Genomic DNA, 22442 nt, shown 5'->3' with positions numbered 1-22442 from the left:
ACTTTTTATTCCTTTTTTGCACAATGTGGCACATAAGAACAGGTGGCTTCTTGAAAAATACCGCTCATTTTCAAAACTGTATTCACATTTACAGACAACAGATTTCAAAGTCTGATGCACAAACTTCTAGATGAAATGGTGAATTTTTCATTTCTGGAGGCAGGTGGATAACTCCAGCAAATGACAGCTTCATCTTGGGTGCCAATATTCTCTCTGTACCGACTTTCATCATTTTTAGATCAGGTTCGATGTCTTCACTGTGATGAAGCTCTTATAAAGATTGCTACCTCCACTACAAGTGGGATACGGAGCAATAACGAAACTGCTGCAGTTTATCTCCCAGAGGTATAGAAGTAAAACAACACCACTTACCTAAATAAACTGGGCTGTAAAGTATGACAGTTCAATAACAGCTTCATGGGCAGTTCAGCTATTCCTACAGGAAGACAAATTCAGTCCCGGAGAGCAGAGGAGACTGGACAGGTGAGGGCATGACCCCTCATAGGTCTGGTGACTTAAACTGTCCCAGCTAGTTGGAAAAAATCCAGCTTCTTCTCAGCCTCTGGGACTAACATGTTCATGCTCCCAGCTTATTTCAGCTACCGGTACAGACTTCAAACTCCAGGTCAATAATCTGATGACTTGCAATAGAAGGAATGCAAGTATTTAAATTTATAATCAGCTTTATTAAACTGAATGGGATTACTGTGTCCTTAACTTGCATTTTAAAAGTAATTTGATAGTTTTCAGCAGTGTGTATCAGGGTATGTCCACCCTGTTGATTCAGAACTTCAGAATATGGTGATGCTGCAGATAAATGTAAACTAGCTTTGGTAACAAAACCTCTGTAGTGTCAGGTGCATGGAGCTCGCTGAAACCACAGAAACACCTTGGCGCTGCAGAGAAGATATTCTGAACAGTGCCTGCAACAGCATGTTGTGTCTATTTGCAGTGTTAAAAAAGAGGAGAAAGCATCTCTGCTTCTGGCTTTCTTTTTCCTTGTTTAAGAGTATTTTTATTTTAATTTTTCTAGCAAGACAATACTTGCAACTTTTAGTTTTCCTTTGCGTAGTCATAGACTCATGGATATTTAAGAAAAGTCACTTACTTCACCTCTACATATAAAGTTTCCAATTGCTAATAGTTGGAAAAAGCATTAGCAATTGCTAAAAATTCGAGATTCTGGAACAGTCATCTGCCAGGCAGCTAACCTCAGGGTGTACTGCCTTGATCTGAGCAGGCACAGCTTCCCAATACTACAGTTCCTAAAGACTTCTCCCTCACCTGTCATTATTGAAGAGCTATGGTCCTGAATTCAGCAACCAATACTGTAATTCCCATACACACGACCACAAAGTCTGACAGTCGTTAATATACATGAGCTCTAAGATTTATCCTCCAGTTGACCTAAACACATCTCTACCTGTTGCGCATCAGGAATCTGACAGTCTCATTCCCTGGAAGAGTTCTGAGGAGTTAAGCAAGTTCAGTCACTCACAGCTGCAAATGATTTTCATAATTGTACAATGGAGACAGTCACAGGAGACATCAGTTGTCACGTTCCCGCTCCACTGTGGGGATTTGAAGAAGAATGAAGAATTTCTAGAAGGGGCAACCTAGACACAAAACCAGCAGGAAGCCAAAAGCTGAAAATGTAATTGGAGCCTGAGTCTTATTTCAGTTTTCAGTGTATGGATTTGTCTTCCTGTGTTATTGGGTCCTATTTCCCCCCTTAAACCGTTTCACATTCTAGCTGCACTCTCCTTATCATTCCCCTCCCTTTCATCTTCATGGGGGAGAAATAAAAAAGAAAATGCATACAACTGTGGAACTAATATAGATTGGTATTTTTAGTATTCCAGGACTAAAGTTTTGGCCTATGTAGCTTAAGTAGTTGTGTACCCCACTCTTTGCAAACAGCTGTTTAAATAGCACAACATTCAGGTGGTCTGTAATGAAGACTGTGAACCCTTAGATATCAACAACTAGGCTACTGGCTGACATTATTTCAGCTACTCATTTTGCAGTTGCTGTAAACAAACCTAAAATAAACACATATCACCACCAGCTCTAGTCACCCTCCTCATGTTATTCAAATGACAGAAAGCTATAGAATCTGATTTTTTTTTAAACACCTCTGTAACAGTCTGTACACATCAACTAAAAAATGGTACTTACAAGTGTGAGATTCAGTACTCCCATCTAACATTTGGAAAAATTGAGACAAAGGCAAAATTACTTTTTCAAGATTACAGAGCAAATATGCTGTTCCAGTGATGGCCGTGAACGCTCCATTCTTTTGAATGCTCCACCCCAAGTATCACAAACTGACCATCCAGATGACAACACATGAATTTTTTACAGCTATAATAAACACCTGAATTCAAATTACTTCACATCTCAAGTTTCAGGCCAGTAGTGCTACAGTCAAAGGCTTTAATTAGGAAACAAATTTTTCTCATTCTAAGCTGTTGAAATAGGCTGCTGAGCCAGCACTGTATAAAAGCTTGTCTTAGGCTAAATGAGATGAAAACATAGTAATTTGTGCCTCCCTATGCTGTACAGTAACCCTACCCCTAAATTTCACTCCCTGTTTCTGAGTATAGACCATGTTTGACTGTGTGAATCTGTCCCAGAGTCCCACATACTCCTGAATTCAGAAAGTCTAGTCAGAGAACAACTGCTGCTCCTTGCAAGTTGTACATGCAGGTCTCTCTTCACCATCTGATGCTGCTCTTGGCAAATGGAGCCCTGGTTTGACCACCCCCCCAGCGGCCCAACAGCAAAATTTGTCTTGTACCAGTGAGCTACCTTTTTCTGACAGCATCAAGGGGCTGGATGAACTTTTTGGAAGGCAGTAAAACCAGCTGCCAAATATCTTTCCTAAAAAAAACAACCAACTTGCAGACCTTCACTTCATCTGATGGCCAATCCACAGCTCAGTCCTTGCACAGTTCTTACCATCCTCCAGAAAAGTGGATAGGCCCGGGTTTTCTGGACATACACAGACTGTTTACCTTAAAGGTGTCATGGCCAGGCTTTGCGAATGAAGATTTGGGGACCTTAAAGATGTATTAATATCTAAATTGACAAGGTATCACAAGGGTTCACAGCACACAGGCCTTTTCTTCTGCTGGAACAAAACACACAGCACACACTTAGAAATGTGTAGCATTAACACTGAGAATCAGTGCTTAACCGAAAAAGCATGTTAAAGGTGTAAGATTTTTCCATTAAATTTCTCTGCTTATATTTTATTTTCATGCACAAGCAATGGGTATTCAGAAAGCAATTCTTTTTCATGACTGTCTGAATTTCAATAAAACCTTTTGAAGTACAGCAACTTTTCTGCTACTTCAAGTTTCTTCCATTTTGAGGAGGCTTTTACATTTTGAATCAGTCTGTCTCTCTCTAATTAGATGGAGCTAGCCATTTCTCTCTCCTTTCATTGCCATGAACTTGTTTGATGTCCCCCAAAGATGGATGTGTATGTTAATTAACCTGCTCCTCTTTCACCAAACCCACATTTCCGGTGATCAGATAGATAAGTGAAAAGACAAGCCACTCAACATATGGAAAACCAGTCAATAACTATTGCCTCTGAGACACTTAGCCACAGCTTTCCAGGCTTAGCTTCTCCTTGTCTACGAAGCACCTAGTAAAAAAAGATGTAATTATAAAAGTTACTGCAATTGTAAAGTTATGGAATTATCATGGTTAGGCTTCGCGAACGAAGATTTAGGAAGGCTCTATCCACATTTGTTACAGGCACACTGGTGGCTTATGAGGCCAATGCGAGATAGGCATGTCTGATTGTATGGAATTATAACTGGGCAGAAAAGGTCTTCAAGTCATCATACTATCCAACGTTACAGCAACTTCAAAAAGTGTTCAACCCATTTCACCTCTTCTAAATCTGGGACACTCTCTCAGTACTCTGGCAAACTTGTAGCAGTAACTTGATAGTTGTCCTAAAGTTTACTTTGGTACTTTTTGCTAACAACTGGCAGTTCACAGGAAGATTGAACATTCCTGCCTCAAGCATAGCCATATTCTGAAGCACAAGGAACACCTTCGGGGATTGCAGCAATTTTGGCTAATTAATTCATGGGTACCAATCTGTCAGTTTGCGTTCAACATTACACTTGCTTATGTGACCTCTGAGGTACTATTACTCTCTCCAACCTTTATTACGAGAGAGTTGTTTCAAGGGACACAAGAAAAAAAGAATAATTCTAAAGCCTCATTGATTCATTACAAGTGAGCCTAAAGCTTTGCAGAAGCTTAAAGCAAATTAGGTGGAATCTGAAATTGCTATTTTTACCTTCTTTGCTGTAGAGACCTGCACCAAATGGTTTACAATACCCACCTAAAAGGCAGTGATTCCTAGGTATTGCCTTTTCATTTGCATTACAGTAGAATAGCAAACTGTAGAATAGCAGGTACTGCAGAAACCATCAAAGGACTTGTTTGAGGGAGGCTGTAAACACTTCTGAACACACAGTGAATGGTCAATATATCATTAAATTACTTAAGACAATAAAACTTTAAAAAGTGTTTATTACTGTATACTGACTAAAATACCATCTCCCTTCAAAACCCAGTGATAAGCAGCAAGGGTTATTTACATTGGCATTACTGAAGCTACACAGGATTATGTCTGCTGTAACTCAACAGTTAAAAGAAATTTCTACCTCACCTATGAACCAAGGCAAAAGCTAGAATATTATCTTCCAGTGTGACATATTTCATATCATCTGCTACTTAAGAGACCACCTGAGTTTGAAACTATTGGTTCTGTTATCACAGTTTTCAACATCTCAGTTTTTTTTTTTAAGAAAAGAAAACATTGTATACTGTAAGAACTAAGTTTATTTTCATTTTGCTTTAATTAAACAGAAATGCATCTCAGATTCCAATGATTCAGCTTCATCCTTACTAATTTAACAGCGAGGCGATTTTAAGTAAGGCTTCACGACTAAGATGACGAGAGGTCCTGAGAGTTGTGGCTTCCCATTTCAGCTCCCAGTATCCACGGTCTGAAGTTACGGCAAGGACCGTCCAGGATCTAACTCACTCTACATCTGGGTTAGGATGAAACATTGTCCCGCGCACCGTTTCGCGGTCCGTGTCTGCGGCAGTCGACTCTCTGAAGCCAGGGCGTAGCCGGGTGACAGCCCGCGGTCCGGGGGCAGGGACAGCGGGGGGGCTCCAGGCCCGGCCGGCGAACGCCGGGCTGGTTCCGTGCCCGCCGGGACGGCTCCGGGCCCGGTTCTACCCCTTGCGCTGCTTGTGCCGGGGGTTGGTCTTGCAGTACACGTAGAGCCGCCCACGCCGCCGCACGATGAAGCAATCCTTGCAGCGCCTCTTCAGCACCGTCTTCGTCTTCAGCCCCGCCACCAGCGCCGGCAGCGGCGGCCCGGGCGGCGGGGACACGGCCAGCAGCCCGCGGGGGGCCCAGCACGGCGTCTGGGCCCCGCTGCCCGCCGCCCGCCCCCACGGGGCCAGCGAGCAGAAGGGCGAGCGGCACAGCGAGCGCAGCGGGCCCGCAGAAGCGGCCCGGGCCAGGAGGGACAGCATGTTCCGTGCCCTGCGGGGACAGCGCGACGGTGAGGAAACCCGCCCCGATACCCTCTCCCCACCGCGCCGCTCTCCCCGCACTCACCGCCGCCACGAGTGCCCCCGCAGCCGGAAGCGCGCGCAGGGTCCGGGGAGGGGCGGGGCCAGGGCCGCGCCCCGCCCGCCCGCCCGGGACTCACGTGGCTGGCGCGAAGATGGCGGCGCCCGCCGCGACCTTCCGCTGGCTGGTGCCGCGGAGCCGCCCGCTGCTGTCCGGGCCCGGGGCGGCCGCCGCCGCCGCTGCCGCCTTTCGGCCTTATGGCGTGCGGGTCTCTGAGACCGGCGAGCTGGTGACGCACACAGGGCAGGTGAGCGCGCCGGGCCCGCTGCTGCTACCCCTCCCCTGCCCGGGGAGGGCGGCGGGCGCGCCGCGGGGAAATAGTGCCGGGGCTGCGAGCAGCGCGCTGGCATGCTGTGATGTAAAGGGGAGGCTTAGGTTGGACATTAGGAGGAATTCCTTCAGAGAAAGGGTGATTAGACATTGAAATGAGCTGCCCAGGGAGATGGTGGAGTCACTGTCCCTGACGATGTTTAAGGAAAGACTGGACTTGGTGCCACGGTCTGGTTGACGCGGTGATGTTGAGTCAGTGGTTGGACTCGATGGTCTCAGAAGTCTTTTCCGACCTGTGATTGATTCTGTGTGATTCTGTGATTCTCCGTTTAGTAGGCGCTGTGGAAATTAGTGTTCTTGGATGATACGTACGCAGGTTTCAGAAATAAAAGAACCCAACCCTGTTAATTAGTACAGGGTCATTGGCAATTACCAGGTGTTCCGGTCTGAACCTGGCATTTGACCCAGCCGAGGAGCTGACAGGTGGGAGGTACGCTTGTGTCAGTGCTTTGTAACTCCATTTTCTCTCTTCTCTAATGGAGAAACTGAGCGTGCGAGAGAGGGATGCTCGTGTGGTGCCCTGTGCAAGTGCGAGAGGGGCACGACTGGTGTATATAAGTGTGAAGGCTCTCACTGTGGTTAGTTAACTGAACATAAATAAATACAAAACTTGAATTTCCTAGTTTGGTTTGCTTTCTAGATGACAGTGGGAGATCAAGGAAAGGCATTGTGAGTAATAAATCTATGTTCACCTTTATGATCAGAACTAAGGCTTCTGTTTACTGGCTTTCCTGTCACACCCCCATACCAGCAGTTTCCTTTTCTTTTCTGCTTTATAACGTGGAATTTATTTTCTTGTGTGAGAGAAATGGAAACTATTTTTCCTATGTAGTACATACTTGTAAGATGATGATAATACTTGAAATCCGGGAAGCAGTTCAAACTGTTTATTCTGTAAGCCTTTGTGTTCTTTGTTTATAGTAGTTGCTATTTAAATAAGATCAAGTTTATTTTATGTTCTAGGTATACGATGAGAAGGATTATAGAAGAGTTAGATTTGTTGGACGACAAAAGGAGGTAACTCATTCTTCTTTTTCTTATGGAGGAGGGGGTAGTTTGTGGTTTTTTTTTTCTTTGTACCTGATAGTGATATCCTCAACCTGATTGTCATTGAAAAAACCCAAAAACCATAAAATTGCCAAAATATCCAACAACCAAGAAACCAACCAAACCCAAAAACCCCAGCCAAAATGAAACGAACTGGTTTGGATTTTGAGTTTCAGTGTTTGGGTTTTTTTCACTACAATGAAAATTCTTTTTAAGACAGCTTATAATGTCTTCTGTCTACCTTCCTACTTTTGACAAACTTGGAAAACTCAAGACTTGCTCTACACCTGTTAAGTGCTTGCATTTAGGTTGTTGAAGTTGTAGGCATTTGAGCATCTTAAACTTGGAACCGTTTTTTGTTTAAAAAAACTTTTCGTATGTTTTTAATGTCATTGATAAGTCTTTTAGCACTGAGTTTTCTCAAATGGTCAAGTGGTACAGCTCCATCAGGGATCTACTGGCCTTTGGGAGAGAAATAGAGATTGTTTCATCTAAATTGTATTTCTCAATTTTTGAGCCTTTGATTAGTGCTTTAGTGTTAATGCTGTAAATGTTTATTTATAGTGGAGGCATTAAATATCAGGTGTGGTAGATTTTTAATGTAGTTGCAGGTAATTATTTTCTTCTTAAATCAACCTGAACTAATTATACTGATTTCCAAGTTTTCATAATCAGTTCACCTCATTGTGTTGTGGATACAATTTAACTCATGCTGTGTGACAAAAATGGGGATTCTACATGCGAAATAATTAAATGAAAATGTCAAAATGCTGAATTAGCTTGCTTCTGGAAGGGTAGTTGGCAAAGGAGGTAGGTCTCTTCCAAGTACACTGCCTGTTTCTGTGCTAGTTCTGTAAGTTTGTAGGAAATGCTCCTTAAGCCTAATTCTCCACAGGGCAGGGTCCCTCTAATGTGCCTGGCCATCAGGTGATTTCAGACTCTGTGTGGTGTGGAACACCTAGGGTTTTCAGTTCAATTCAGTTCTTGCTTCTCCAGCAAAAGTCAAGCTTTAAGTCTGCTGAGCAAGGTTTAGTGCTAAGTTTTAATTGTGAAATTGGGACAAAATTTACACCTTAAATACTAAAATGATCCTCATCTTTGCTTATTAATGGGATCTCTCTGTAGGGGCTTTGCCATTGTCCCACAGTGTGTTTCAGCTGCTGGTATTAGGGTTTGACATCCGTGTCTGTAGTCTGAACGTTGTCTTGTTTCTGAAGCAAAAGCTCACCTATGATGCTGGTGACTGTTCCTTCTCATCACTTCCTCTCTTTGCCTTCAGTATGGCAAAGGTGGTTGAGTCTGGCTTGTGATCGGCCCAGACCAGCCACTGGGCCCGGAAAGCCAAGGCAGCTTTCTCGTCTGGGGACACGGCCACTGGGCACCCCCAGTGGGGGGGTCTGTGCCCGTGCTGTGGTGCTTCAGGTGGCCAGGCCCAGGGGCACAGCCTACCATATGTGGTTATTGTCCCCTCAGTTCTGCCAGCCTAATTGTTTAGGAAACCCACGTGTTTTAGCTGACATCATTGCTCTCTGTGCTGGATGTGCAGAACTGGGGGATTAGTGCTTTCTGGCAAGGGCCTAAAGCAAGTAGCTTTGACAAAACCGAGCATGGCAACTGCTAAACTGCACCTGCTGCAGTTCAACTAGGACTGCCCTTCTATAACCCCTAAGGTAGCACAGGACCCAGTTCAACACTGCCATCCTCTCTTTGGCTCTACCCTTTCTGTTGGGCTAGTGCAGCAGCTGAAGATGTGAGGAGAACTGACCTCAGTGTTGGTCTGTTTTAAATACTCTCTCCTGCCTTCCCGCTAGGTCTTTGGACTTGAGTCAAATCCAAGTTTGGTTTTACCTCTTTGGTCTCCTAGATCGTGCTCTGGCACAGGCAAGTAGGTGGAAAGAAACAGCAATGGAATTGTCAAACTGACACTGTGGCCAGGAAAAAAACTGCCCACTGAATTATGCATTGGGCAAGGCACATCTGGATGTGCTGAGGGAAACATCTCCTTCCTGCTAAGTACTACTGTGCTTTAGTTGAAGGGACTTGATGTAACTGAAAACACTTCTTTTTTCTTGTGGTGTGTTTTCCCTGTGAATTCCTGGACTGTCTCTTATTTAGTAGGCTGAACCACAAACAAATCAGCTATAGAGTGGTTCAGAAGTTCTTGCTTTCCCCTCTCCTCACAAATACCTTTGTGGTTAAAAAATGTTGGCAAGAGTGGAATTCTTGCTTCTGAGCTTGAAGCAAAGGGGTATCGTGGTGCTATCTCCCTCCTTCTTTAGCACGAAATCAAAGATGCACATTTTTGAGTGTTATTAAAAACAACAGTAAAAGCCCTTGCCGTTTGGCAGAAGTTACATATGACTTGTTGACACAGGCCCCAGGCAGCGGGGTTCTTGATGTTGCGAATTGTTTCAATACCAAAACTTAATTTTTTGTTAACTTTTTTAAGCTATCATCTTTTGGTAAAGACAAATTTTTTGTTGGCAAAAGTGACTTTTCCATTTCTGTACCAAAAATGCAGATTTTGGGGAGACTTCATTGGAGACTTGGTGAAAGATACTAGATAAGAATACCGTTGTAAGTTCTTAAGGATTCATATAATGGATGTGTAGCTATCTGTTTCCCAAGAATTTCATCCTCATTCAAATACCAGCATGTTTATGAGCCTTATACACAGAGCAGTGGATAGTGCCTTCTTTGAGTGTACATATTATTTGATATTCATGTGTGTATAACATCACCTTTGAAAAAGCTGGCCCCTCCTGGAGTATTTTTACCTGAACTGTGGTAGTAGTTGTCTGCTCAGTGCTTCTTTGGAGTCTCTTGGAGTGCTGTAGTTCCTGCTGAGGCAAAAGTTGCCAGCCTGTCCAGAGATGGGTATGTTTGCCAGGCCATGCAGGTGTGGTCTAGGAATAAGCCCTACTTGTCGGTGATGTGCATATTCAGGAAGTGAATGTGATGGATTTACAGAGTGGCGCAGTGACATTTAGAGGCTTTTCTTTTTTCTAATGATGAACAATTTGTCTTTCTGACTTGTTTTTATACACCCCATTCATGTTTTTGTGAGATTCTTGTGTGTGATAAAATAAAGTGTGTGGTTAGAGACTCTAAATTACCGGCAGTTGTTTTATCTCATGCCTGACCTTACTGGTCTCACTATTATTTTTGAGTTTATCAGCAGTGATTTTGCAGTTCTATCATGTAGTCACTAAGGCAGAATACAGAGGCATTGTTGGTTAAATATCTTCTGTTCTTGTCTGCTTGTTCCTGCTCACCTCTCTGCTGAATCTGCTTGGGTCACATAAACCCAAGCACTGATGTGGCCTGTCTTATCAGGGGAAGGGGATTACTTTTTTAGAGTTTAGCATGTAGTTCATTGATCTGGCTTATGGCACAGAGTTGGTGGAGAAGATGGAAGAAAGCCTGTGCAGTAACTTCTCACAGTGGCTGTAGTGGAACTGCTTGGGAGGCAGCAAATAGCAATTGCTTTCTGTTTGACTGGGGAAGGTAACCGAAAGTTTCCCTCTTTTTCTTACAGGTGAACAAGAATTTTGCAATTGATTTGATAGCAGAGCAGCCTGTGAGTGAAGTTGAAAGCAGAGTGATATCATGCGACGGTGGTGGTGGAGCTTTGGGACATCCTAAAGTATACATCAACTTGGTAATATCATTATTCTGCCTATAGCATATTTTGCTTGTAAATTGTTTGTAAGATTATCTACTTTTTGTCATGTTAGTTTAACCAAGTAAAAATTTAACCAAGTAAAAGGAGTAACCCCTTGAAGTGCTCATTTTATTTGTTGCCTAATATAAAATAGGAAGAATTAGAAGGCTCTTATTTGAAGTCACAGAAATTTCTTTTTGAAATTTTGATTAATAGGACAATATTTAAAAAAAAAAAAAGAAATTAAGTGAAGTAGTAAGAACAAGCAGTGCCTTGAGACCAAGAAAATAATATTCTCGCTGTGTTTTGAGACTCTAATTATTTAAATGCTGCCATGTAGACTGGCAATGCATTTGCAGTATTCTTAGGAATATGCAGTTTATTTTTAATTTTGAGAGTTTAAGGGAAAAAAAGAGAAAACCAACCAAATAAACCCCTCTTTCAGCCTTTGGGAATCTTGATAGTTTTGAAGGTTGAATGTTTCAATCATAGACAGAGAGTCAATGAAAATTAATTGTTGTATTGTCCTTCTATTGACTGTAGTGATTATTTCCAGTGTATTCTTGTTCTAGAGAGTAAAAATACTGAGCCTACTTTTATATGACCTTAGTGGAATCAGTGATGATGACCTGTTTCTTAAGTACTGTTCTCAGGCAGACTATGATTGCAAAAGTCTTAAAATCTCTGCTTGCTTTGACATTTTCTTATTGCCCAAAAGAGCGATAGGGGAGAGCTGGTGTCCTTTAGTATTGTTGTGACTCCTAACTATAACCACAAGCATTTTTATTTTGAAAAAAGAACTTTGTAATGATTCATTTGACATTATTCAAAGTCAAATGCTGGGAGGTTCTGATTCGTAACACTTAGGAAACTTCAGCCTTAACTTGTGAAATGTTCTCCTGCCTTAACTTGTGTAGCACACTAATGTTGAGTTGGATTTATGTTGATTTGTTTGACCTGTACCACACTCTTCTTGAAGAATGCTTTAGTTTGTTGTGAATTTTGAGGTCTTTTTTGTGTTAATAATCAAATTACAAGATGTCTGATTTAGATCTTGAAAGCTAAAGTCTGCAAACAGAGAGAATGGTTTTAGATCAGCTTGTTTCCCCTACTCCTGACAACTGAAATCTAGGCTTTTGGGAGTGGAGGGTAGTTTGGATTATTGGCTTTGAATCTTGTAATAACTAATAATAACGAATCTTGTAATTGACTGCAAGTAGTTGTGTTGTTAAATAACAGAAGATTCCTGAGTATTTAACTGTCTTGTATTGTATCTTTTGGAGAAAATAATAAAATTTTATACAGCAGTAACTACTCCTTTTCTCTAAAATATTTTCTTTCAGCATTTCTCATGGATTTCTACTGAAATGTTCCTCCTTCCTGTAGTGAACAATAACTCTGTTACTTACCAAAATTCCTGTCTTGGAAATGCCAAATCCTATTCTGTATTAAAATAATTATGAAGTGATCTTTTCAGAACACTGAAACAGAACTAGCTTAAGGTGTCCAGTTTGGAAAGAGGATCCTTTATTGCTGAAGAGATGTCATTTGGCTTGACTTCGAAATTATATTGTCGAAATTAGGCCTGGTAGTTGAAAGTGTGGCAGAAGGAGAGCTGCATAGGATATAGAAATAAAGCATGAACCTCATACCATAATTTTTTCTTCCAGTGTTTCAAAAAAGATTAAGCTCAGTACTTCAGCTATACTGATCAGTTTTAAGATAGCACAAATAAATAAGACAAAAATTGTAATTTCTAAAAGTTTTATAAAGTGAAAATAGCAGCTGTTTCATTTTTATATTTTTGCAGGACAAAGATACAAAGACTGGAACATGTGGCTACTGTGGACTTCAGTTTAAACAGAAACATCACTGAAAGATTATCCCCGCATGATTGCCGATTTCTGTTCAGATGTTAACGTTCAACTATAAATAAACAATATATTTAGAAAGCCAAGATTAGCATTTGTGTTTATCTTAACTATGGAAAGTCCAGTCTGTACCTTTTTAAAACCCAGGCTTGTCAAGTATTCCGGAGCTGAATGGTATTACAGTATCTGCTTTGTACTTGATTTGGTCTTTGTGTTTGACAGACTTCTCGCAGGCTTGGAAGTGGTGTTTGGCTGCAGCATAGGTTTGGTTTGTACTGGGTAGATATGTATTCTTTGCAATAGTGAATTGGATGTAACTGTTTACTAGGTGATTAATTATCCTAAGTGTTTGTCTTTTGTCATTGTGTGAACTCCAGTGGGTTGACCCTGGCTGGATGCCAGGCACCCACTGAAGCTTCTCTATCACTCCCCTCCACAAGTGGACAGGGGAGAGAAAATATAACCGAGGCTTCATGGAGGCTTCATGGTTCAAGATAAAGTTTGGGAGAGATCACTCACCAAATACCATCAAGGGCAAAACAGACTCGACTGGGGGCATGAATTGAATTTATTGCTAACAAAATCAGAGCAGCATAATGAGCAGTAAAATAAATCTTAAAAACACCTTTTCCCCCACCCCTCCCTCCTTCCCAAGCCCTACATCCTCCCCCACTGTGGTGCAGGGAGATGGGGAATTGGGCTGTGGTCAGTTCATCATAGGTTATTCCCGCCATTGCTCAGGGAGAAGAGTCCCCTGCTCCAGCATGGAGCGCCTCCCACGAGAGACAGTCCTCCATGAACTTCTCCAGTGTGAGTCTATCCTACAGGCAACAGTTCTCCACAAACAGCTTCAATGTGGGTCACTACCATGGAGTGCAGTCCTTCAGGAACAGGCTGCTCCAGTGTGGGTCCCCCAGAGGGTTACAAGTCCCACCAGTAAACCTGCTCCAGCATGGGCTCCTCTCTCCATGGATCTGCAGGTCTCTGCCAGGACCCTGCTCCAGCATGGGTTTTCCATGGGTTCACAGCCCTCTCTCAGGCATCCACCTGCTCTGGTGTGGGTCTCCTCCATGGGCTGCAAGTGGATCTCTGCACCCCTGTACACCTCCACGGGCACAGCTGCCTCACCATGGTCTGCACTACAGGCTGCAGGGGAATCTCAGCTGTAGCACCTGGAGCACCTCCTTCCCTTCATTCTCCACTGATCTTGATGTCTGCAGAGCTGTTCCTCTCTGCTGTTTGTTTGGTCATAGTTACATCTGCACAATAATTTTTTTTTTTCCCTTCTTAAATATGTTATCATAGAGGCACTACCACCATTTCTGATTGGTTCGGCCTTGGCTAGCAGCACCTCCATCTTGGAGCTGGCTGGCATTGGCTCTATCAGACATGGAGGAAGCTTCCAATAGCTTGTCACAGAAGCCACCGCTGTAGCCCCTTCCTCTCTACCAAAACCTGGCCATGCAAACCCAGTACAGTGACACACTCTTAATTTGTTCATGGCCTAGTATCTATAGCTAGATTTACAAATGGAAGCACAAAGATACTATCTTCAGCGTTACAACACACTCCTGGAAGCAAGATTGTCAGCCCTGAATTAAGTAGTTGCGCATGCTAGTTTAAAAGAAACTGCCAGTGCCTAGAATGGTAATCAGTGTGAGCTGGAGAACTACCTAAGCTGGCACATGTGAAGGTGAGGACATAAACATTTGCCTTTCAGCTGAGAGGATGAAGTGTATCTGATTCTGCTTGGGATTTACACCCTTGAAACCTCTTTAGGAACTGGGTCTTGTCAGACTCAAAGTAGGCATTGGTCCATTACAGGTAGCAATTTATGCTCCTTTAATACAGGTAATCTGACACAGAGCATCCACCTATGGGTAACACCACCCAGGCTGTGTAAGGCCAGTTGTGGGATATCATTTACCTGCTTGCTTAATTTCACTTGGGTAGCATTCCATCACGTAAACATGACTTTCAAACAAGGCTTCTGCCTGAAGAGTCCAAGTTTTGTTTGGTCTTTGCTCCAGAGACCACTTTAATCTGTTGTGAGTAAATTACTTGTCTTTTAAATGCTGGTGATGGAACATGGTCCCAGGTAGTAATTGTGGCTTGGCTAAAGTTTAACAGGCTGGGATTCTAAACCTGCTGTTCGTATCACTGTAGTTAAATTGATATGGTAGTATCAAGTTGAATCATGTGGGCCTAAAGTTGTTTAACTTGCTTATGTCAATTTATAGATGAAGTTGAACCAACTCAGACTTAAAGCTTAAAGCAAGGTCTGAACTATTCTGTCTGTAGAAGTCATGTGTTTGGAGGCTATATTGCATGTGAGTAATTGCATAGACACCCTTCCTCTTTTTTTCATTCACTCCACCTACAAGAGCTTAATCTCCCTTTCTGTCTCTTCCCCTTCTTCCTCCTTCCTTCTGTTTTTCACCTTTCCATTGCTGCTGGTTTCAGTGATCATCTGTCTGGCCTTCAATTTGTATTTTGTAATGACCTAGATTTAGGAAGTAATAGAGTTCTGCATTGCAATGCTTTGCTATGCAGTGTAGGTTACTGAGCACTGACCTTTCTATAAGACCTGGGTCTGTTATGATGTTTATAATTTTGTGATATTAGTGCAGTGGCTAAGTTAATGTGTGTTATATTTTGAGTAGCACCTGAGCTTGTACAAAGATGGCAAAGGATCGTTCCATAAAACCCAGTAACTTGCATTCAGCCTATCTGACCTTATGCAAATTATCTGTCAACTGAGCATAAATATGACGTTATGAATGGTCTTCTGATATGTCCATCTCATGCTCTAAATATAAAATAATTACTTGGAGTAACCTTGTCTGGTTTTAAGCATAAATCTGGTTGTATTTTAGTCTGGCTCTCTACCAGTTTGTAGAACATCTTGGCTTGCAGAGTTCTCTCATGGTGCAATCATCTCTGCAAAGAGACCTGAAACAAGTAATTTTACGTGGTCCTCTTTCTTGGATCTTTGATGTTCTTATGAATAATATATCTGCTTGGATCATTGCTGCTCATAATAAATTAACAATGTTTAAATTGGCATGGCATCTGCTGAGGACCCAGACAAATCCCATCCCACTGGTCTGAACTATGGAATGCTGTTCTTGGATGTTCTCCCTAAAGTACTTGTGATATGTGAAGCTGTTGACACCAGTGATACAAAGAAGGTCCAGTGATCTTCATAGGAAGACTTTAGATTTTGCTTCTTATAATTTTCTGTGGGCTAAGTTCATGTACCTGCTTGGGAATAGCTGTTTATATGAAGTCTGGCACTTTCAGCTACACCATCCACTTACCTATGGAAAAGCCAACCTTGATTTGCAGGAAAAAGAAGTGGGGAAAAAGCAGAAACTTTTACTGTCATTGCCACAAGCAGCTGCACGTGGAAATGGATCTATGAGGACAGACTAACATCAGTATCAAAGTAAGATAGACTAAACCAGATAAGTAGCAAAGCAGCGTTACAGTTCTCAGGCCACCAATTCAGCCTTGAAACCAGTGCGAAATAAAACTTTCAGACTTAGATTCTATCAGTCACTGTTTTGTTCCTCACAGATAATTCATCCCAGGCTGAAACTATAGTCTCTTGGAGTACAAACCATAGTTCATACTCTGTCACTATGAAAATGTGAAGTATTCTACACTGATGTGTAGACTGTCTTAAAAACTTTATCCTGCCTTTACCTAGTAAAACCAGATAGACTTTCTTCCCCTTACTGCTGCATACATTAAGCTTGGTGAAAATCACTGTGTATTTATACTTCCAGAATAAATAAGGACCATCCATCCTTTCTCTCACATTACTTGGTAGTCTGTCCTCTAAGTAAAAAGTAACTAAAATGAATTCACAAGGCGAGTTCTGTTTGTTCACAACAGCACATATCATTACTATGACTATGGCACAATATGCAAAGGCACCTTTTCTAAAACTTGTCAGCCATGTGGCATCTGATTGTGCTCTGGAAGTTGGTCTTATAACAGGCTTCTCCAAATCACGAAGTAGCATCCCTAAACTTCTTACTCTCTGACCTGCCAGTAATACTTGCCCTTTTTAATTAATGGTCTTGGAAGTATCAGACAAAGTACAGCATACTATAATAGCAATATAAATGTTTGGTTCTGTAATATCCACATTGTTGGCATTGTGTAGTGTGTTCCCTGTTAGTGGTATACATTGTTTTGAGATGCAATGCAATCTTTCCATGGTGGTCTCCAGCTGTGTAATCTAGGTTTAAAGCCAGGAATCCTTGAGAAGCACATCTGACAAATTCAGTCTTCCCAATGGAATATGTAGACTGGGGGAAAATGACCCTGAATTCACCTTGTCATAAAATTCATGGCACAAATTATCATGAGTTTTCCTCTCCAGGTCTCCATCAGGACTTGTGTAACTAGGGGAAAATGGCAGTTTCAGTTTTCATTATTGGAGGCAATACAGTAGACCATAAGAAGTAGAATTACCTACATAACAGGTATTGTTGCTGTAAATGCCACTGTGATGCAGATGATCATCTTTTCACATGCTTTTATTTTTGTCAAGCACTGTCCAATTTTAGCAGTGTATGCAACAAGATATACCTTGAAGACCTTGCATGCCCATGCCTTCAGTCCATGCTTTCCAGATCCCAAAGCATTTTCTGCTGACTATTTGCAGTGGAGGATTTTAAATGGAACGTAATTACCAGTTTTTTCATGTACAAAGCAGCTCATGGAGCTCAGGTGTGTTTGAGATATGGTGAATTTAACTGACATTACAGGAACTTATTTTCTACACCTGGAAGTTAGGCAGTCATTACTGATTATTCCTGGTTCACATTGCTATCCATCACCATCCAAATCCCACAGTATTCAGGTGTCAAAAGTTGAACTGAGAAAGCAAATACTGCCATATGAAAGAAAAGATCACGGAATTGCTACAGAGGAATCAGGAACGTAATCTGTACAATATGGGAAAGATGTGATGGAGCACTGGAAACATTGCCTTAAAAGCATCTCTCATTTATTTAAAGGGTCTGTTAGTGTCCCTCGATGTGATACAAATGCTGTGAGAATATGCATCACGGCAGTTATCCATGCATATTCTGCTGAGACAACATCCTTCATAGGAATTCTTCTCCATCAACCTGCTGTGCACACATTTTTGCTGATATGCTGGCAACTCTATGCGAGGACAAATGCTATCAATGGCACTTTCTAGTGGAGATGTCATTTTAGTGAGCTCTAGAATTCAAGCAAAAAGGTAGTGTAAGCAGTGTGAATCCAGTCATGCAATGAAAATATATTTAGATAGTATGGAATTTATAAAACTAATTGCAGATTTGTAGGTGTTTTTCCACGTATTTTAAATGTTCAGCTTTGGATGTGTTTTATGCTCCACATTTTTTTAAATTTCCTCCTGTTTTCGTTCATGTCCTCTTCCATGTTTCTCCATTCCCTCTGCCCTCCCCTCACGTTCCTTTATTAAGGACTGGGTCTTTGACATAGCAATGTCTATCTTACAATAAAGTTGTCTTTTTGAGGCAGTGCATGATGCTTATCTGCAGCTTCAGTAAAAGAGTGCCTAACTCAAAAGCCTGTTTCTTTCTGAAACTCTTACTTGGTCTAAAGCATAAGTTAAAGTGATCTACATAGGCAGGCATTTGGCTAAATTTTCTCTTAATGTTGCATGGCTTGAGAAATCTAGACTGCTTTTACTAGTCGTTAATTATTAAAATGGAATGCCTTTGTTTTGTACTAATTAAAAACGTACAAAGGAGAAAGATCTAAGGAAATTTGAGAATTTAGAGTTGCTATACTATATGGTAAAATAGTGCAGAAACTACTAATCCCTTATTGGTTTTAATGGCAGGTTATTTCCATTTGTGTTAACTTTGAATGAATATTGAAGTCACTGATTTAATTTGTAAGAACAACTTTCAAAGACTGGAATTTGTTTTCTCTATTAGGGATATAAAGAAAAGGGGGAGATTAGCATAGAAGCCTGCTGTAGTATATTTTCTTGGAATAGAATGGTTTGAGTTTGGTGTTTGGTTGGTTTCAGGGGTTTGTTGTTGTTGGGGTTGGTTCTGTTTGCTTGTTGTTTTTTTCTTCTCCTGAAAGATGTAATTAGGAACACACACATTAATTAAAGATTTTTCTGACCATATATATTCTTTTACTGAACTTTGATGTGTGGAAGGAAAGAGTCAGTTTCAAGAAAATTTTGAGTAAATTGGATCTTTGTTTCTAGGAAGGAATCATTGATTAAGGGAAGGAGAAAAGATGCATCTTTACCCTCCTCTTTAAATAGTCTGCAATTGGTAGCAGAGCTATGATTTAGTACCTAATTAGACTTAGGGAACTATCTTAACTTTAAGATTAAGGAGATTACATTAAAAGATTCCATCTTTTGGAGCGTGTTACGCTCTATGGAAGCTTTACCTTTTACAAAATATAAAACATGGTCCTTGGGCATCAGCTGCTGAAAGGAATTCTCAAATGTGTTTTAGATACTATAAATGGATTTACAAACAAATTGGGGTAACAGCAACTGTAACAAAAGTACTCAAATGGTGCTATGGATCTATTATTAGCCCTAAGGATCTGTTCATTATCTGTAGTGAAAAAGGCAACGCTGTATTGGAGAATTCTGATGTGTACTGCAGATTCGGTGTTAACAGTCTGAAATCTTAACCTAACCTATTAATTTATGTCCTGAACTCTGATTTGAAATAGTAAAGATGGGAACTTTCTTTCAATGCCTTTCGGTAAACAACTGTGAGATGTTGAGTTGGGTTGGGGTTTTTTGAGTGCTTTGCATGAGTAGTGAGACTGTACAAAAAATAACTCAGTCACCATATGAGTAAATAGGGAAAGCATATCAGGTAGGTGCTAAGGATAGACATCTTGCTTAATAGAAAGTTGCTTTCAACTTTAAATTTTAAGATAACAGAATGCCATTATCCCTTTTGTGTAATGAAGGCATACTGGAAGTACAGCACTGTTATTCAAGAATGGGATCTGCCTGACCTAGTTGTTACCTGAGTGCCTGGATATAAGGGAGACTGGATATAGAAATAAAAGATTGTCAGAGGGAAAAAGGTTTTCTTCCATAAACATATTCCACATTCCATGTGGCAAGGATTCCACTCCCAACAGACTATGTCCTTCTCTGAGGGTAGAGGTGGAACTGGACCTGCTCCCAGTTCAGTTTGTTTCAACCGTGAAAAACAAGCTGAGTGACATGCAGAGGGGAGTGTGGGGACTGTGTTTGATTGTACCAGTGACTCATAACCATGAGGATCAGGAATGAGACTATTGCCTGGCTACACGTGGGAGAGGTTTCTTAACCTAATATTGTTAAATTATTAATTGATTTATAAACTTTCTTGACTTTATTTTGATTCCTGTTCCTTTTGCACAGGTATGTTTCCGGAGATTTAAAGTAATTGGTCTCAGTGCCTATGAAGTGGATGTGGTAAAACCTCAGATTTTCAGATTTGGCAACTGAGTTTCCTAGATTTCTGGATCAGAGTTCAAGTTGGCCATGTTTATACTTGAGGGGGATGTGTTGCTTGGTTTTTGGGAAGGAACAGTAAAGTATTTGAGCTGGCTTTTTTTATTGCTAGCAGCCCTTGGCAGAAGGATTGCTGACGTACACATGCATCTTGCAATGTAATCCACAGTTCTTGTCTCCAGTTATGAACACTGGATGTCAAGCCAGAACACATGCTTGGGTTTATTTTTTTTGGCTTATGCTCCTCAGTGACCTTCCTATAACCAAATCAAAGTAGTATAGTGTAGGGCAAAAGAATGGGACTAACATTCAGCTGGGTATGCAATGATTTGTGGCTAGGGCTTTAGAGTTTGGAAAGCCAAGTCCTATGGCTGAGAAGCAGCCCTGCAGGCCTGGTTCCTGAATCATGGCATCACCTACTGGTAGCATAGCCAGAAATAATGGTGATTTGTTTGTGCGTAATAAAGCTGTGCCAGTAAAACGCTGTTCAACTCACTTGTAGAAGGCCTAAAAAAAAAGGTCTGGAAAGTGAAATGGCTAATCTTCTGCATCAGTTTATTTGGGAGAGAGGCAGTTATTCTGAAGGATTACCAAAGGAGCCCTTAAGACTGACTGGGCAACGTCCTCCACCCCCACAAGCAACTGAAATGTGGGGTGTAGGTAGATGTAAAGTGTTGCACGTGAGCTTGGTTTCACCTATAAAATTATGAATCTGAGATATTATCAACTATTATCTGAGCTGGATCAGAAAGGAGTGAGATTCTAGGATTATCATATTTCCATTTAAAAAGAATCATCTTAAATCTCAGTAGCAGTCGCAAAAATCAAGTCTGTATTACAGATTTTTGTGAAAGGAATAGAGTGAGACAGAAAACATCTATGCTGCTGACTAAACTAATTTTTTACCCACACCTTGTATTTTCCATACAGTTCTGATCCTCCTATTAAAAAAAATGTTATATTAAAATGGGAAAAAGGTTAGAGAACAACAAACAAGATAAAGGTTTCTACAGAAGGAAGGACAGGTCAAGTAGTCTTGGGCTCTCTTAATCTGTTTAGGGTTATGATAGTGGTTTAAAAAGTCCTGAATATTAGGGAAAATGTGGATTGACTGTTTGAAAGGCCAAATCACTGATATTTGTAAAAGCCAGAAAGTAATGATGAGCTGATACTTTTGGGGGTATTTGTTCAGGTTAAAAGAGAAAAGGGCTTTTTCTTTGTTTTGTTTGTTTGTTTCTTTGTTTAAAAAAAGTGTATGTACTTTATGGAAATTTTACTGGTTGGTTTACAGCTAGGACTAAAAGAAGTCACGTGGGTTAAAAACTTGTCCCCATGTTCAGTGGTCAACTAGTAGAGCTATAAAATTAAGTAGTACATACATTGTAAACGATTGAAGGAAAATGAAAACAGAAGGGAAATAAGACCAATAGTAAGCATAACTAAGGCCAATATGAAGCACTGAATCACTTTAGAGTCAAGCAGATGTATTGGTCTAATGTGAGAGAGATGTGGTGAAATTGTTAAGTGATGTAAAAAGATAGGAAAATTAAAAGATGTATCTGTTATATTATGTAATTGTATAATAGGAAGTCGATGAAATAATTTCCAGTAATAGGCACTCAAGGGGTTGCTCTTTAATAGTGGCTAAATTTAAACATTTTTAAATTGGCATGCCCAGATAATGAGTTTCAACATGGCTGTCCAATGAGCTTCCTGGATCATTAATGTTGATTTTTCTTGTAAGCTTTGAAATATTGGAAAAAGAGCACAAAAATGGCTAACGTGCCAACATTCAAAGAGGGTAAAAGGCATGACCTGGATAATTACATGTCTGTCAGCTTGACATCACTTCTGGGCAAAATAATAAGGGACCTAATTAATAATGAATTAAGGAAGTGTTGTATAATTAGTGCCAATCAACATGAGTTATAGGAAAGCCAGACCATGTCAAGCTAGCATGATGTATTTTTGATGAAATTAGAAGTCGTGGTTGATAAAGCTAAAAGTGTTAATGTAATATTCTCTGATTTCTGTGAAGATTAGAGTTACTAGTCCATATTTTGATTCAGAAATGAAAGTCTTGCAAAATCAACCAGCAGCACTTCACGTATTTCATATGTATTAAAGGGTAGCTAATTCTTAGGTGTGAAAATGCCAGTGTAAAATGAGACTCACTGCTGAAAAGATGCAGTCTTCTTGGACTCTTCATGGCATCCTTTCTCAGTCCTGTGGCACTTAACTTCTTATCAGTGTCCTATGTAATAGCTACTGATGGTTTGCTGAAGACTGAAAGATTGAGGCATTGTTAAGTAAGGTAGAGGATTCAGCAGT

At 40.9% G+C, this 22442-nt stretch overlaps 1 protein-coding gene across 1 annotated transcript; it reads left to right on the top strand.

Annotated features, from left to right (window-relative positions):
• The first annotated feature begins 5754 nt into the window (after positions 1–5754).
• NDUFS6 (NADH:ubiquinone oxidoreductase subunit S6) lies at positions 5755–12678 on the top strand. Its single transcript, XM_017813309.1, has 4 exons — positions 5755–5927; positions 6974–7027; positions 10596–10718; positions 12532–12678. Exons 1-4 carry the CDS (start codon positions 5775–5777, stop codon positions 12595–12597), a joined length of 396 nt encoding a protein of 131 aa, XP_017668798.1. The 5' UTR covers positions 5755–5774; the 3' UTR covers positions 12598–12678.
• Positions 12679–22442: the final 9764 nt, after the last annotated feature.

Source organism: Lepidothrix coronata, unplaced genomic scaffold, assembly GCF_001604755.1.
Source record: "Lepidothrix coronata isolate B3197 unplaced genomic scaffold, Lepidothrix_coronata-1.0 Scaffold40, whole genome shotgun sequence".
In the NCBI taxonomy this organism is placed as follows: Eukaryota; Metazoa; Chordata; class Aves; order Passeriformes; family Pipridae; genus Lepidothrix; species Lepidothrix coronata.
The sequence above is the reverse complement of the archived record's forward strand: the minus strand, read 5'-3'. Positions and strand labels throughout refer to the sequence as shown.